The following is a 16,765-nucleotide window of genomic DNA, read 5'->3' as shown; positions in this document are numbered from 1 at the left end:
GCTCTAGCCTCCAATAATCGACATCATCTCTTCCAGGGCCGCGTCTCTGGAGTAATGTAATCTATCTGGCGACCGTCTTAGTCGCCGGGGCTCGGACTGGAGCAGATCCCGACCAGGCCAATATTAATCAGTGGCAGATCACGGAACAATACGAGGCAGAAGAGTCGGAGTAGAGAACGTCATCTCGGGAGCTTTGTTTGGTGTGTGAGGGTGAGGAAGGGGATTGTGGTGTGTGATTGTGGTGAGTGCTGAGATCCCAGCAGAAAAACGGGGTTCCTGCTTCTCAATCTCCTTCCCCGCCGACGGCCAGCACAGTCAAGCTCCTGTGCCTTGCCAACGATCCGGCCATGATTCTTCATTGATCTTCCCAGCCCGGTGGTTTTGGCTCATTTGATGTGGCTTGATTGGGTTTATAGTCCTACCGCTGTCAACAGTTGCTGTTCACCACCAGTGATTTATTATCTAGTATCTTCCAGTCCAGCTCCGCTCGACTGTCAGTGTCAGACTCGATTGTCATATGAATCCACCGTCCAGAGGCCGTGGAGTTGCCTGCACATCGCCAGCTGGATTCGCGGGCATTTCCTAGAGGCGATCCACCGTCGGTGCTCCTGCTCCTTGGGATCACTAGTTGCATCCAGCCTCCACCCGCGCTCTCAACTCGTCAGCCAACTCTGGGTCGCCCCGCCTCTCGTCCTCATCCTCATCAACAGTCTTAGCCTCAGTCGCAACAGACAACGACAGAAGGGAGAAAGACGCTGCGTAAGAGCATGGTCTGCACTGCTGCAGGCTGTTTCCGAACCCGCACTACCCCGTTTCCGGCATAGCTCGCCTTAGCAAGTCTGCCATTCATCATCACCATTAGTTATTATTATTTCTCGTAATTATTATTGAATTATTATTTTCGTTTTTGTTTCATATTACTATCCTCGCTCTGATCACCATCTTGGTGCACTTCGTAGACCGAAAAAAGTATTATTATTAAAAAAAAAAAAAAAAAAAAATTATTAAAAAAAAAAAAAAGGGATTTCCTTACTTCTGGAGCCTGCAAGCTGGGCAGGCCAATCTCGATCTTATAATAATCACTTGGATCATAGTATTGCTGCTCGCTCTTCTCTTGCCTCCCTTAATAATAGTAATAATATTCTGGTCTGCCACAATGTGCTGCTCACTGCTTCACTGACTCCCTCCTTCATTCCTTCCTCGAGTGTCAGCGCACCGATCAGCTCACAGTCACGGCCACGACTACGACGGACTGACCATCGTCCTGCGATCCGCCTTTCTCCTGGCCAGTTCCTTATCTACCATTATTCTTCAGGACCGTTCTGCTTTAAGGTTTTTGCAGCAGTGGTTTTAACTTCTTCCTGACAGCAGCTTCAGACAGGGAATTGCCGGCAGGTTCATCTGGCAACTTTGGTTCATCTCTCCCAAGCTCTGGGTAGGGTGTCTTCGATCCCGATCAGAGACCGTGGAACCCAGCGAGCCAGAGAAGCTCCATCAAGCCATCCGACCCAGTCCCCCCAGCTGGAATTGGGGCCAGATTCATCGCTCCATTGCGACCATTCGCTGCGCTGCGTTTTTATTTGAAGGAAGACGACCAGACCGGGTCCGTGCTTGCTGTCGATCTGGGTCTCGCAACTCTGGATTCTGGGAGCCGGAAACTCAGTAGTCTGGAGGGGGAAAGCTGTTTAAACACTGGCGCTATCCACCCTGTCTTCCTATGGTACGCCTGCTGAACCTGTGAACTTCCTGGACCTGTCATTCTCGCTACCTTCGATCCCGGAGGCTAATCCCTCCTTCCTGTGCGGCCATTCCACCCCTCTTTTTGTCCCTACGAGTGAACGCTGAGGTTATTATTTTGCCTTCCCCGTTCCTCGCCCGATCTGCCCCCGCCGTCGCCGCCCACCTACCCTGCCAGCTCTGAACTACGTATTTACTCTGTTCCCTTGCGTCTCTTGCGCGCCCTCTCCTTCTCTCTTTCTCTCGGTCAACAGTCGAAGGAGATCTGCTCGAGCTCCCAAGAGAACCGTCCAACCTGCTCCTCGGACCCTTTACTGCGGCAGCGACACTCCTTTCAATCTTACACTACTTATCAGCTTCAAGCTTATATATACTCTTATCGTTTCGCTCTTCCGTGGCTAACTATTCGAAACTTCGATCGTCGTGGTTTAACTCCCTCTCGGGCTTCTTTCCCACTAGGTTCCGCTCCACAGAGTTCAGGCACAAGATACGAGCGGAGAATAAAGACAATACTCAGGAACGATGGTCAATGGTACTTCGACCGTGTTGGAGCCGACCTTCACGGGGTACGTCGCGACAACTCAGGATGCTCTGATCCTCTTCGAAGCATGCTTGGCCGGGGTGCTGCATCATGTGCCGCGTCGACCGCACGATCGAGAGCGCAGCCATCTGGTACGCAGTGGGAGCGTGTTCATATACGAGGAGAATTCGTCGGGAATCAAGCGATGGACAGACGGCGTAACGTGGAGTCCCAGTCGTATCCTGGGTAATTTCCTGGTCTACCGCGAGCTGGAGAAGCCGTTCCCTCCAGGCGAGAAGAAGCGGGCGATGAAGAAGACAACCCGGCGCCCTATTCCGACAGGAAGACCTGGGGAGCCATACCCGCGACAGGAAACCAACGGTGGCAGCTACTCTCCGTCACCAACGGCTGGTGGTTTCGGAGAGCGGTCTCATCAGACGGACGTCGAGAGAGCCCTGGTTGGTTCGTTGGTGGATTCCTACGGCTTCAAGGATATGGGGTTGGTAAAGAAGACAATGAGCGTAACCGTCTCTGGCATCACTCACCACCTTGTTTCGTACTATAGCGTGGACGACGTGGTACGATCGAATCTGCTGCCACCATCAACGGTCGAATCACTCAAGTATATTCGACCCCGAGCAGAGCTGACCCAGAAACAAAGCTTCCGAGCCCCAATTGACGAGCTCGAGCCCGTGGGAATCGAAAACTCGAGCGATCCAAATCATTCGTTCTTTTATCGTCCTCAGATGATGGCACCAGCGTCATACCCAATGCCAACTCCCCATACAGACTTCTATATGCATCCGAACCCTTACGCGCCGGTAACACATCCTTCACAGGCGACTCCAGTTCCCGGATTCCCTCTTACTGGTCCAGGCCCGAACCAGCAAGCTTACCTCCCTACACCAACAGCGCCAGCGCATATCCCTCAACCGCAAAAGCAAGAAGATTATGCCCATCTTCGCGCCCCTGCCTCGTATGGCACTGGTTTCGATCCGCTCAGTCACGGCGCAGGTGCACTGCCTTCCTCTATCCCAGCCAGCATTCCGACTCTTCCAGGAGTCATCAACGAACGGGCCCGGTCCCAATCGGACCAGAGTCAGTCGGCCTATCGAAATTCTTCGATTTCCTCGCGAAGTGTTGCCACCGATGCAACCTCTCCAATGGACCCATCGACGCCGGCCACGTATTCACGGGGCTCAAGCTTTAGTCTAGCAGGTCAGCTAGACGGGTCTACTCACTCGCCCTTGGAACACCGTGGGATGAGCTTTGATGCCAGCATTCCCCGTCGAGAATCGCACCCCATTTCGGCGGCCCAGTATTATCCTGGAAGCGAGCGTCACCAATACTACTTGAACACTCCGGTGCCTGCCACCCACGCGAACTATCCCGTCACGACATGGGCAACCGCGGCTTCTGCTCAGCCGCAGATATGACATGATTGATTGATTGATTGCTTGGTTGATTGATTCCAACCGCTTAATTTGCATGGTTCCGGTTGTTATCCCCATTCGCCCGTCTTACGTTCTAATTGCCCCCGTTTTCTTTTTGTTCTGATGCCTTTCCTTTGTCATTCTTCCCCGTGATTCCCCATACCATTGTCTTTTGTAAGGGCGGCAGTTTGGGAAATAGACCCTGCATACTCTATTGATTATTTACCCGGATGATACACTGCGTTCTCGTAAGAGAACGATGGCGGTATAGTTTGGTGGTTATTTCGAACTTCTCCACGACGACATGACGAACCTCAAAACAGATTGTTCAGCCTTTTCTTTCTTTCTTTTCTACTCAGTGTCCTGACATAGGGAGGGGTTATTGGGCATTTTGTCTTTCGTTCTTTCACTTTGATGCGTTTACGAGCAATGGGTCGGTTCGGACGGCACGGTTTAGGGTGGTTATCTGATTTCTTTCGTTTTAGCTCTTGACAGAGCATATTCTTACTGTCTGCTATTCCGGTATACATGCCAAGAGCATTAAAGCTGTATGGCATTATTCGATACCGACTGAATAGCATGACTACTATCTAATTTTCTTTTCTTATGCAGCCTGGTAGTTGTTCGAGACTGGAGTACTAAATTGGAGTGTTTTATCTATCTGGGACCACTGTTCCATTCCCCCCTTTGGTGGCTAGGAGGAGATTCTGCAGTCTCCATGCATGTAACAAGGCCAAACCTGTTCTCCTCTCTATTAGTAACAGCCTTGCTCACCAATGCAAGGGGTAAAGTATCCGATATTACGATCCTGATGCGCAGTCTCTCCTCATTCTTGTGGACATCCGGCAGCTGACTCAACTCGACCATGCCGTCAGATTGATATTGTCGCGACTGTGGATGCATCTCACTTATCTATCGTAGACCCATTATTGTACTACGTATATGGGTCATCACTCATCAACCACGGATACCACTGGCCACTCCCTCGCTTAACTTCAATTTCCGGTTGTACTGAGGCCTGTACCTCTCGCTCCCTCTCTCTACCTCGCTCCTTACTGAAGTAGTACCAAGGAATAGCCCGCTATCTATTTATTTGAGATCAATCACTCTCCAGCCATCAGACAACCCTCGCTTCACAATGCCATTCTTCGCCACATGCTAATGCTAGTAATACTCCTAATAGTAATACCCCATATTTTTCACTCATATTTGGCGGGCGGTATGTCGGTTAGAGTTTAACACGCGTGGCAAGCAGGAGAAATAGAAATGCCCGGGCACTTGCCACTAGCAGAGGTGCAGGTGCACGGCTCAGTCTCGCCCGCGTGTTTTGTTTGGAGTTTGGGCTCTTGGACTCCCTGCATTCACTCCTGCACTCCTGCACCCCTGCGAGGGATTTCTCCTTGTCCTTGGCCAAGTATCTGCCTACAGACCACAGACCCTTAGTTGAATGTAGTCTACTCTCAGGCCTGGGTCTGGTTACGACTAGCGACTAGGGATTTGCGAATTACGTGGACTATGGAGTCCGTACTGGCGATATGATTATGTGGCAATGCGCACTGCATTGCATTGCATTGCGTGGTTTTGTCTCGTGCTGGTATGTCAGTCTGTTAACTGCGTAGCCACTGGCTAGTTAGTCAGTATGTACAGTGTAAGTAGTAACGGAGCATGTCTATGCGGCATGCAAGGAGAGGGGCGGGACAGTGGTAAGGACGTAGTATTACTCCTTGTGGCAGGTGCACTGGACGCTTCTACTGGACGCTTCTGGATGGCTGTGCAGGTCTGCATGGTTGATCAGGTATGGATGATGGGACGGGGGTGGGGATAGGGATGGGGATGGGGAGTACACTCACCCCGCCATTTACTTACTTACTACTAGTGGTGATTGATGACTGAAGGCTAGTGGCTGAAGAGGTCTGCAATGTATGTACATACCTTGCTTTATACCTTATGGATGGGTGTGTCCAGAATGTGTGCGTACTTATCCCCATATCTCCATATCTATGTCCCCGTATCCCACCTTGCGCATCGGTAATACCTCCGGCCAATTACGGGTATTGGTATGATTTGAAATACTTTCGGGCATTTTTTGCACGTTTTACGCACGTTCTTGGTTGTACAAAACGAATAAGATAGAATTTCTAGGCAAGGGGGATTAGATACGTAATCTCTGGGGTAGATCGTAATGTTCAATGCTCATTGGCCATGCTAGTTAATGTACAGATATGGTAGATAACAGGATATTTGGCGCGCATGAGAACGGCCTGTCTTCGATATTACGTATTCTCTCTCTCCCTCTCTACCGAGGCTGGTAATATTCACGCCGCGGCTTGCTGCGTTGGGCACTGTTGCGGCTGCGGCTGTTACTGCTGCTGCTGTTGATGTTTTCTTTGCCGGTGCCGTAACTGTTATAGCTCCTGTTCTGTGCAGTTGTCGTCACATCCGCATTCTCATCGGCTGCTTGGAAGTCGAATCGAACTCTCCCGCGTGGCATTGAGTTTTGAGGTTCTCTCGGCCATAGTCCGTCTCCAGGCCATGGCGTTTGTGGTTGGAACGGGTTTGGGTTCGGATTTGGATTTGGATTTGGATTTGGATTTGGATTTGGATTTGGATTTGGATTTGGATTTGGATTCGGGAGTGGGAATGGCATTTGCCCATCTGTTTGATCTTGCATATCTCCGCCGGCAGCGATCTTAAGACCTTGGTCAGCATCACTGATGTAACTATTTGTCTCGCGCGGGTATCCGGTATGAGTGTCAAACCCGCACTTACCATAGTCCTCTTTCCAGACAAAGACACGTACTCATCGAAGCCAGCCACCAAATTCGCAAAATTGAATCCCCTCCTCGAAGACGATGAAGAAGAGGTCCTAACGGACGCACCAAACCGCTGCCCGACACTCGTTCTGAAATCCACCCCCCGTTTCCTCCTAACGGCGCGATATCTCCGTAACAGCGTCAGCCACCAGCCGGGGTAAGACCCAAACCAGCACTGCAGAATTGGCTCAATCTCCAATACAAGCTGGACGCGGCTCTCGGGTGCCGGCTTTGCGATGAGCATCGCGAATGTGAATTCACGGGGTAATCCCGAGCGCTGCAGTGTGTTTTCCTCGAATGTCCAGACGATTTGGCTTGCTGCAGCGCCGTCTAGTGTGCGGACTGACCCTTGTATGCGCATCATTTCGTACCTGCTGAATCGTCCGTTGAGACCCGCGGCTGGAGAGATGGATGCGATGAGCGGGAGCTGCGCGATTCCGAGGGTGCCTGCAAGGCTGTAGCTCCATTGGAGGGTCTCGGGGGAGACAGAGCCGTAAAGCAGGTGCGGTGCGTGCATTAGGAAACGCGGGTGGTTTGTTCGGTGTTGTCGCGACCTGGAGCTGCTGGAACTTTGTCTGTTGGTTGTGTGGCTGTGGGTGGGATGGTGAAGGGAGGCCCGGATGGTTGCCGCTTTGAAGCGGTGGCTGAGGGTGTCTGGGGAATGGAAAACGAAGCTAACGGCGAGGAAGTCGACATTGTCGATATCTCGGTCTGAGACGGCGTCTGTAGAATAGTAGCCGTGCTGGAGGCGTTGGACGTGCGCTGTTATATAGGCATTGCCTGGAAGTCGACGCTCGTAGATGCAGGGTCTGTTTACATTGAGTCGGTGGTCAGGGATGTTGGGGTCGGAGGCTGCGGTTCGCTCCTTGGGTTTGTTTCCGGTGTCTGGTACGGGCTGCTGTGGTGGTACCTCTGTGGAGGTTATAATCGGGGCTGTGAGATGGTTCAGCACCATGATTATAGTTTGGGTGGTTACAGGATGGGCGGTCCATGGATATTAGAGTTGTCGAGGTAGGAGAAATACTGCCAGGGGTCTGACCTGAAGAGAGTTGAGCGCATTGTGTTAAGCTGTACCCGCATACTTATCTTCTGACGGACAAAACTTCCAGGAGACAGGGTGAATATTCTTGTCAGGTGAGCTGCGGCGTCAGATGAGGATAGCACCTGTAGGGCTCCAGCATGGGACTATGAGTAGTCAAGCATCTGCCTTTGGGAAAGCTTTTGGGCTGTGACCTTTCCAGTTCCGATATTTCATCCACTATGATGACTGTGCTGTGAGTAATGTTTTGGTGATGCTCCAGTAAGATGTGCTGTGAACTTGCTATGCGGAAATATATAGAGCTGCGGACAGGCCAATATCTCCACCTACATGACCACCATGATCATGTCACAGCAGTGTAAAACACCACATGGAATTCAACACATGAAACAGCTGCATAGGAGCACCCTGTCCATTATTCTTAAATATAATCCTGTTCAGTATTGTCAACCTCGTGAATGCCCGGAAGGGAAAGTGTCACATGATAGGATCAACAATTATCCGAGTCCGAGATGCCGAGCCTGGCGCTTCTAAGTTCATCAGCTTTGACGTTTGTATAGATCCATTTTCCTGCTTCAGTCCCGACTTTGGTATATCCACAAACTCAACATTGTCGCTCCTTTTGATTCTAGTGGGCTGTTTATATACTCGACCGTTCATAGTGGATAACTGGACGTTGATTGTTCCTGCGTCCTTATTACGTCGATTTTGGTGTCCACGTGAGCTCTGTTTGCTGGCCTGAAACGTGTAGTTCGGAGTGGGATTGGCTCCAAACATCCATCCTTACATAGGAGCCAGGTGATTGTTTGGACTATATGAAACCGAGTGTTCTTTCATAGCACCTCCACACCTGGATGTGAGCCAGGCTGAGGAGAGAACTCGTTGGACCGCATCAGCAATTGCTTACTCTATCGGCTTCAAATCGGCAATACTGTGATTCGACAATATGGCGGGACGCTGTCCGCTCGCTTTGCGTGCATCGAGACTATGCTCTCGGTTGCCGGTGTCTCATAAAATGGGACCAAACACCACCGCATCCGGCTGGAAAGTGCTGTATAGCAGGGGACCTAGTCAGGGGTCTCCTCGAGCATCAATATTCACGCTGGCCACGGGCTCACAGAAGAGACCTGGAACTGCCTCGGCCGAACTTTCCCAGCAATGGATGTCAAGGTTCAGGCTGCAACAACGGGGCTCTGCGAAGAAGTCAACCGATCCAGACAAGCCGCAAGGGTCTGTGCCCATTATTCGAGTTCCAGCATAAGTTGCTTGGTCCTGACGTTTGTATAGATCTCCGGCCAAGAAATCGCCTATTCTCTCGCGGATTCCACTGCCGACAACTCATGAGAACATTTACACTGTTCCCAACATCCTCACCTTCTCGCGGCTGATTGCTGCTCCGCTAGTTGGCTACTTCCTGGTGTACGACTATCATGCCACAGCTCTGGCTCTCTTTGCATACGCAGGCGTCACAGATCTTGTTGATGGATATATCGCTCGACGATATAACCTGCAGACAGTTGTCGGGACGATTATTGACCCAATGGCTGATAAATTGCTGATGACTATTGGTGTTGCTTGTCTTGCAGTTAACGGGTCAATACCTGGTAAGTTCCGTCCAACGCATTGAGAACTCCAAGCCTGACTGGTGTAGTGTGGCTTGCCGTGATTATCCTCGGTCGGGACGTTGGTCTCGCCCTCTCTGCCATCTACTACCGATGGATATCATTACCGCCACCGAAGACTATGGCGCGATATTGGGACTTTTCCCTCCCGTCTGCGGAGGTGAAGCCAACTGGCATATCCAAAGCCAACACAGCGCTGCAGCTACTCCTTGTCGGGAGCGCGATGGCCCTCCCTGTGCTTCCGGCAGCATACATTGATGCCTGGAACCTCAACGAAACAATGACTGCATTCCAGTAAGTTTTTCACGTATTTCCTTCCTGCATTTTATTCTGGGTGCATTGGGAAGCCCTAGCGGGATAAAAGGTGTGCTCAGAAATAATCCGGTACATACGACCACAGGGTGTGGAAAACAGGGCTTCCCGTCCGCTCAGCCGTACTTAAGCCACACGCCGGCTGGTTAGTAGTATGGTGCATGACCACATGCGAATCCCAGCTGTTGTATGTTTTTGCTTTTTATTTTTTATTTCCCCCTCGCTGTGCTTTATTATTTTTCTTCATTTCTTATTCAATTTTTTTTTTTTTTTTTTTTGGTATTTTATTCGAGCCGCAAAACTAATACGACTAGGTATCTTGTCGCTGCGACCACAATCTGGTCGGGCCTGAGCTACGTTTTCTCCAAAGACGCAGTCAAGATTCTTTCCAAGGAGGAGGCCCAGAAACGCATCGCTCGCGCGGCGGGAAAGAAAAACCCTTGAATTGGCTGCCTTGTATAGTGGGCTGATTCGATGTACATTAGTAGTCCAACGTGTATAGAGTAGAGCGGAGCATATCATTGGAATGTACTTCATAGCGTGCATAGTGCATAGTGCATGCTGCATACTGCGCCGTATTTAATCGATCTATCTAATATTGACTACTGGGCCATCATCGTATGCATCCATTTCTGCCGCGAACGAGCTAATCTCGAGCACGGTAAAACGTCCGCACCTTCTCGACTTGGCTGGCAGACCGCACACCGACAGAACGCATCGAAGCCACGAGTCATACTCGTAGTAGATCGCGACATGGCGGTGAATGCAGGAAGCAAGCAGCACATGATGGATAGATAATCCGTTGGCGGTCACGTTCACCTGCTCCGCGGTTCGATTCGACTGCTACTCCGAGAAGAAGACTCTAGAATTGGTTGGGCGCCTGAAACTCCGATCCTGATATCTCGGTACCGGACTGCTACATCTACCTGCCTGCCGTAAAATGGTTTCCGCCGCAAAGTGCGGGAAGTATTACTGCTAGTAGTTAGTGCGACCAATCCTTGTTGAGACCTAAGTCACCTTCGGAGTACGGCATAATTAGATAGACGTGGAGATTAGGTTCAAAGTCGAGCAGTAGTGCTCCGTACAGCACGAGCCAGGCGGTTGACGGGGTAAGACGGAAGGGAGAGTGAGGCTCGGGTTAGCAAGTGGTTTGAGTTGGGATGATGGGGGCGCTGGTCGGAGACTGGATGGGGCAGCATGGAGGCAACAAAATGCACTTGCAGGCCAGGCGGCTGCCAAAATGCCAGAGGGGACCAGATCCACTGGGCCTGTGACCAGTTCGTTGTGACGACTCCGTTTGCTGTGCTGACTGTTGCAGTGTTGAGAACCGCGGGCTCCGAATTTGGAAGGCGCGGAGAGAAGCGGAGGAAAGATGGATGGCCTTGGCGTAAGCTGCAGGGAAAAGTGTGCGATGATAACTTGATAAGTGTGCGATAAGTGTGCGAAAAGTCTGCGAAAGGCAAGTTTGCAGGGTTTGGTTGCAAGGCAAACAAGCATGATTCAAGAGAGTGAGATTGTTCTCGGGTGGCTCGGAGACTTTTGGGCTAATGCGGATGGATTATTCACCAACATCGACCCCTGTGTTTCCCCTCTGCTGGGGCTGAGGGTTTGTCATGGAATAGGCTGATTAGCTGAGCGATTAAGAGAGGTAGGATGAGTCGATGTGACGGATGCCGTCAGGTATTTGGTATTTGCGCAGAGAGGAATAAAGTGAAGCAGAGGCCTTATACAGAGCCAGCTGTGTATAGTTGGCGGCAGCCGTTTAAGCGAGACCAGCACCTGCCGGAAATAGACGCGAGATGCTTATCTCCGCCACACCCAATCATCTCGCCGCAAGATCTTTCGTGCTCAGAAATTTTCTTCCTCGCCTTTTGGCATTTGCTGCCGCCCCACGATCTGATTCAAGATTGTGACTGAACTGGCCAATGAGCTTCTTGCTGCTCATCATGACTCATGGAGCTTCCCTTGAACTACCCACGAGTCGCCGCCCAGACCATGTTGCGCCTCGCACGCTTTCGAGGTTTCTTCGGGGTTCCAGGCTTGATCGCCCCGAGAACCAGACTCTGATTCAGGATGATGACCTGTGTTTCCTTCAGGTTTCGGCTACATCCTGACAAATCCGAGACCCGGCTTACAAGTTGCTGCCCCATTGCCCGGAGTTAGTGAGTTAGTAATGCGCATGGCTCGTATATTGTTTCTCCCCCGGCCCTTATAACCATGACGCAGCTCCACCCTCTTTCTCTTGATTTTTTGTTATCCTTTCATCTGTTTCCTTTCTCTAGGCTTATCGTCCTCTGCGTGGACGCTTAGCAGTACACTCTCCACTCTTAAACACCCTTTCCAATTGCGTTTTGTTGTAAATATCAAGCGCCACGCACTTTACTTTAATAATCACGCCGTTTTCGTTACATGCTTCCCCCCGGACCACTTCCTAACCCAACAATTTAATTCAGTTGTCCTGCAATCTTAATACACTGATATCGAGTTTACTACCGACAGGAGTTGGTCGTAATGGCCGAGCCCCAAAAAGCTCATGGCGCGGGCCTGGCCCAAATCCCGACTGTCGGGCCCGAAGAGCCATCCGATACCACCATGGTTTCAGGTTCGAGTAGCGATACTGAAGCCTCATCTGAGGGCCAGTGGGGAGAGCAGGGAACAGAGCCCGTTTCTCGCCGCGGTGCCATGGAGGACTTCGAGGAGATGCGAAGGGAATTGACCAGACTGAGTCTGCAGCGCACGAAGTCAACAACCAAGGACGGCCCCAGTCGACTGCGATCTCGCGCAAGCCAGCATCAGGACCCAGAAAAGGCTCTCGAAGAGGAAGCGGACGAAGAGGAGGATGGCGAGTTTGATTTGACGGACTTTCTGATGGGCGGCCATCTTGAGCGGCGGACCACCGCAGGAGACCCTGCCAAGAAGGTGGGTGTTGTATTCAAGAATCTGACCGTCAAGGGTGTTCAGACTGGTGCTTCTTTTGTTCGAACCCTTCCGGATGCTGTTATTGGAACTTTTGGACCCGACTTGTATAACATCATCTGCCGGTTCGTCCCCCAGGTGCGCTTCGGAAAGAAACCGCCCGTGCGCGACCTAGTCCATGATTTCACCGGTGCTGTTCGCGAGGGTGAGATGATGCTGGTTCTGGGCCGCCCTGGAGCTGGTTGTTCGACCTTCCTCAAGGCTATTGCTAACGATCGTGACGCTTTCGCTGCTGTTGAAGGTGATATCAGCTACGGTGGATTGAGTGCCGAAGAACAGGACAAGCGCTACCGCGGTGAAGTCAACTACAACCAGGAAGACGACCAGCATTTTCCGAATCTTACTGTTTGGCAGACGCTCAAGTTCTCTCTAATCAACAAGACTAAGAAGAATGAGAAGGGAAGCATCCCGGTTATCATCGATGCCCTGCTGAAAATGTTCGGCATCACCCACACGAAGAACACTCTTGTGGGCAACGAGTTCGTTCGTGGTGTCTCTGGTGGCGAGAGAAAGCGTGTCAGTATCGCAGAGACCCTTGCCACCAAGTCTTCCGTCGTCTGCTGGGATAACTCGACTCGAGGTCTTGATGCCAGCACTGCCCTGGACTACGCCAAGTCTCTTCGTATTATGACCGACATTAGCAAGCGCACGACTCTAGTGACTCTTTACCAGGCTGGTGAAAGTATCTACGAGCTCATGGATAAGGTGCTTGTTATTGACTCCGGACGCATGCTTTTCCAAGGTCCTGCACACTACGCCAGACAGTACTTTGTCAACCTTGGTTTCTACTGCCCGGAACAGTCGACCACTGCTGACTTCCTGACTTCGCTATGCGATCCCAACGCTCGCCAGTTCCAGGAGGGCCGTGAAGCATCGACCCCAAAGACTCCCGAGGAACTCGAGGCTGTATTCCGACAGAGCGAATTCTACAAGCGCATTGGAACGGAGGTCCAGGCGTACGAAACCAATCTCCAGGAAACCAACTGCGAGGATACCCAGCGCTTCCAGAAGACTGTTCAGTCATCCAAGAGTAAGACCGTTTCCAAGAAGTCCCCCTACACCGTCTCGATTGCTCGGCAGGTGGCTGCCTGCGTGCGCCGCGAGTTCTGGCTTCTGTGGGGTGATAAGACCTCTCTCTGCACCAAGTACTTTATTATCATTTCGAACGGCTTCATTGTCGCTTCTCTGTTCTACGGTGAGAAGATGAACACTTATGGTGCTTTCCCTCGTGGCGGTGCCATTTTCTTCTCGATTTTGTTCCTCGGCTGGCTTCAATTAACTGAACTGATGCCCGCGGTTTCTGGACGAGCTATTGTTGCGCGACACAAAGACTACGCTTTCTACCGGCCTTCTGCTGTTGCAATTGCTCGTGTGGTTGTCGACTTTCCGGCTATTTTCTGCATGGCTGTACCGTTCTCCATTATTGTCTATTTCCTTGCTGGTCTTGATGCTACTGCCTCCAAGTTCTGGATCTACTTCTTGTTTGTGTATACCACCACATTCTGCATCACTGCCATGTATCGTATGTTCGCAGCACTGTCACCGACCATCGATGATGCCGTACGGTTTTCTGGTATCGCGTTGAACGTGCTGGTTTTGTTCGTTGGCTATGTGATTCCGAAGCAAGGTCTTATCGATGGCTCGATATGGTTCGGATGGCTGTTCTACGTCAACCCACTCTCCTACAGTTACGAGTCCGTCTTGAGCAATGAATTTTCCGATCGTACCATGGAGTGTGATCCTTCCATGTTGGTTCCGCAAGGGCCTGGGGTTGATCCGCAATACCAAGGCTGCTCTCTGACTGGATCCAAACTCGGTTCTACGGAGGTCGCGGGAGCGGACTATCTCAGCACAACATTCCAGTTCACGCGCCACCACCTATGGCGCAATTTTGGTGTGATCATTGCTTTCACCGTGCTGTATATTCTGATTACCATCATCGCTACGGAGACCCTGTCTTTTGTCGGCGGTGGCGGTGGCGCCCTGGTCTTCAAGCGGTCGAAGAAGGCCAAGCAGATCAAGGCTGCCGCGCAGAAGTCCAACGACGAGGAGAATGGCAAGAGCGACGGGACAGTAGCGCAGTCTGGCCCTGGCAATGAAGCCGCCTTCAACCGGATCTCTTCTAGTGAGCGTGTTTTCACCTGGAGTAATGTTGAATATACGGTGCCTTACGGAAATGGAACTCGGAAACTGCTTAACGGTGTTAGTGGCTACGCAAAGCCAGGGGTTATGATTGCGCTCATGGGTGCCTCTGGAGCTGGAAAAACGACCCTGCTGAACACCCTGGCTCAGCGCCAGACGATGGGTGTGATTGGTGGAGATATGCTTGTTGATGGTCGCCCTTTATCAACTGACTTCCAACGTGGTACTGGGTTCTGTGAACAGATGGACCTGCACGACAACACTGCCACTATCCGTGAGGCTCTTGAGTTTTCGGCTCTGCTCCGTCAGGACAGGAACATTCCCCGGGAGGAGAAACTTACGTACGTCAGCCAGATTATTGACCTTTTGGAACTGGAGGAGATCCAGGATGCTATGATTGGATCCCTCAATGTCGAGCAGAAGAAGCGTGTTACTATCGGCGTGGAATTGGCTGCTAAGCCTAGCCTTTTGCTTTTCCTCGATGAGCCGACTAGTGGTCTGGATAGCCAGGCGGCGTTTTCGATTGTGCGTTTCTTGAAGAAGCTTTCTCAAGCTGGCCAGGCCATTGTTTGCACTATTCATCAGCCCTCTTCCATGCTGATCCAGCAGTTCGACATGATTCTGGCTTTGAACCCTGGTGGTAACACCTTCTACTTTGGACCTGTTGGCGCTGATGGCAAGGACGTGATCAAGTACTTTGCTGACCGCGGTGCTGTCTGCCCACCCGCAAAGAATGTGGCCGAGTTTATCCTGGAAACCGCAGCTAAACCGATCAAACGCGATGGCGTGACGGTTGATTGGAACGAGGAATGGCGCAACTCAGAGCAGGGCGGAAGAGTCATGGAGGAGATCGAACAGATTCACAACGAGCGCCGCGACGCTACGGCCACCGAAGAGCAGGCTGTGCAGTACGAATTCGCTGCTTCGACCTGGACTCAGACCTATCTCCTGACCCAGCGTGTCTTTACCCAGCACTGGCGTGACCCATCCTACTACTACGGCAAGCTCTTCACCAGTGTTATTATCGGTATCTTCAACGGTTTCACCTTTTGGATGCTTGATAACTCGATCGCGTCCATGCAGAACCGCATGTTCTCGCTCTTCTTGGTTATTCTCCTCCCGCCCATTTTCCTCAACTCCACCCTTCCTAAGTTCTACATGAACCGTGCCCTCTGGGAAGCCCGTGAATACCCATCCCGAATCTACGGCTGGTTCGCCTTTTGCACGGCCAATGTCGTCGCCGAGATTCCCATGGCCATCGTCTCAGCAACCGTCTACTTCCTCCTTTGGTACTTCGCCGTCGGCTTCCCTGTCGCGGCCCCTGCATCGGGTTACGTCTTCCTCATGACAATGCTCTTCTTCTTGTTCATGGCTTCCTGGGGTCAATGGATCTGCGCGTTCGCGCCCTCCTTCACCGTCATCTCCAACGTGCTCCCCTTCTTCTTCGTCATGACAGGTCTTTTCAACGGTGTCGTTCGCCCTTACGCCGACTACCCCGTCTTCTGGAAGTACTGGATGTACTATGTCAACCCGGTAACCTGGTGGATTCGCGGCGCCATCTCAGCCATCTTCCCCAGCATCACCATCCAGTGCTCCTCAACCGAAGCCACCCACTTCAACCCTCCCCCAGGCTCCACCTGCTTTGACTATGCAAACAACTTCGTCACCAGCATCGCGGGTGTCGGGAAACTTATTAACCCCGACGCCACCGAGGGCTGCCAGTACTGTCCCTATGCCAATGGCACAGAGTACATGGGCCAGCTGAACGTTAAGGATGGCGACAAGTGGCGCTCCTTCGGCATCTTCTTGGCATTTGTCATTGTCAATTGGGCGCTTGTTTACTTCTTCATCTACACAGTGCGCGTGAGGCGATGGTCATTTGGCATGGGCTACCTGTTTGGAGGAATTGGTGCTGTTATATCGTCTGTGAAGAAGGTTTTCTCTAAGAAGAACTAACTTCAGCTTTCTGTCTCGGGCTCGCATACAAGAAAACAAGCAAGAGAAGAAGTCGATGATTTATATCTAAAAAAGGAATGGGCTTTTTCTTCAGTACATATAGACTGAGCGTGAGCGTTGAGTTGCATTTGTGGCGTTTCTTAATTTTGGTTATACTTTAGAATTACAGTTTATTATTTAATATATTATTGAAAAGTTCGAAGTCTTACCCTACT

At 51.3% G+C, this 16,765-nt stretch overlaps 4 protein-coding genes across 4 annotated transcripts; 3 read left to right on the top strand and 1 right to left on the bottom strand.

The window, feature by feature from the left end:
- Window positions 1-2,259: 2,259 nt before the first annotated feature.
- On the top strand, window positions 2,260-3,693 carry APUU_10702A (camp independent regulatory protein; the record flags this gene model as incomplete). The annotated part of the gene is made up of 1 exon (XM_041703730.1): window positions 2,260-3,693. The coding sequence occupies one exon, from the start codon at window positions 2,260-2,262 to the stop codon at window positions 3,691-3,693; it is 1,434 nt and encodes a 477-aa protein (XP_041550068.1).
- Window positions 3,694-5,986: 2,293 nt separating this feature from the next.
- On the bottom strand, window positions 5,987-7,458 carry APUU_10701S (uncharacterized protein; the record flags this gene model as incomplete). The annotated part of the gene is made up of 2 exons (XM_041703719.1): window positions 5,987-6,379; window positions 6,460-7,458. The coding sequence occupies 2 exons, from the start codon at window positions 7,456-7,458 to the stop codon at window positions 5,987-5,989; spliced, it is 1,392 nt and encodes a 463-aa protein (XP_041550067.1).
- A 1,030-nt stretch (window positions 7,459-8,488) lies between these two features.
- Window positions 8,489-9,920, top strand: APUU_10700A (cardiolipin synthase; the record flags this gene model as incomplete). Its single annotated transcript, XM_041703708.1, has 4 exons — window positions 8,489-8,772; window positions 8,830-9,146; window positions 9,194-9,458; window positions 9,791-9,920. 4 exons carry the CDS (start codon window positions 8,489-8,491, stop codon window positions 9,918-9,920), a joined length of 996 nt encoding a protein of 331 aa, XP_041550066.1.
- A 2,067-nt stretch (window positions 9,921-11,987) lies between these two features.
- On the top strand, window positions 11,988-16,550 carry atrF (ABC drug exporter AtrF; the record flags this gene model as incomplete). The annotated part of the gene is made up of 1 exon (XM_041703695.1): window positions 11,988-16,550. One exon carries the CDS (start codon window positions 11,988-11,990, stop codon window positions 16,548-16,550), a length of 4,563 nt encoding a protein of 1,520 aa, XP_041550065.1.
- Window positions 16,551-16,765: the final 215 nt, after the last annotated feature.

The sequence above is a fragment of the Aspergillus puulaauensis genome, chromosome 1, assembly GCF_016861865.1.
Source record: "Aspergillus puulaauensis MK2 DNA, chromosome 1, nearly complete sequence".
Taxonomy (NCBI): domain Eukaryota; kingdom Fungi; phylum Ascomycota; class Eurotiomycetes; order Eurotiales; family Aspergillaceae; genus Aspergillus; species Aspergillus puulaauensis.
Note: the sequence above shows the minus strand (reverse complement) of the source record. Positions and strands in the feature narration are given on the sequence as shown.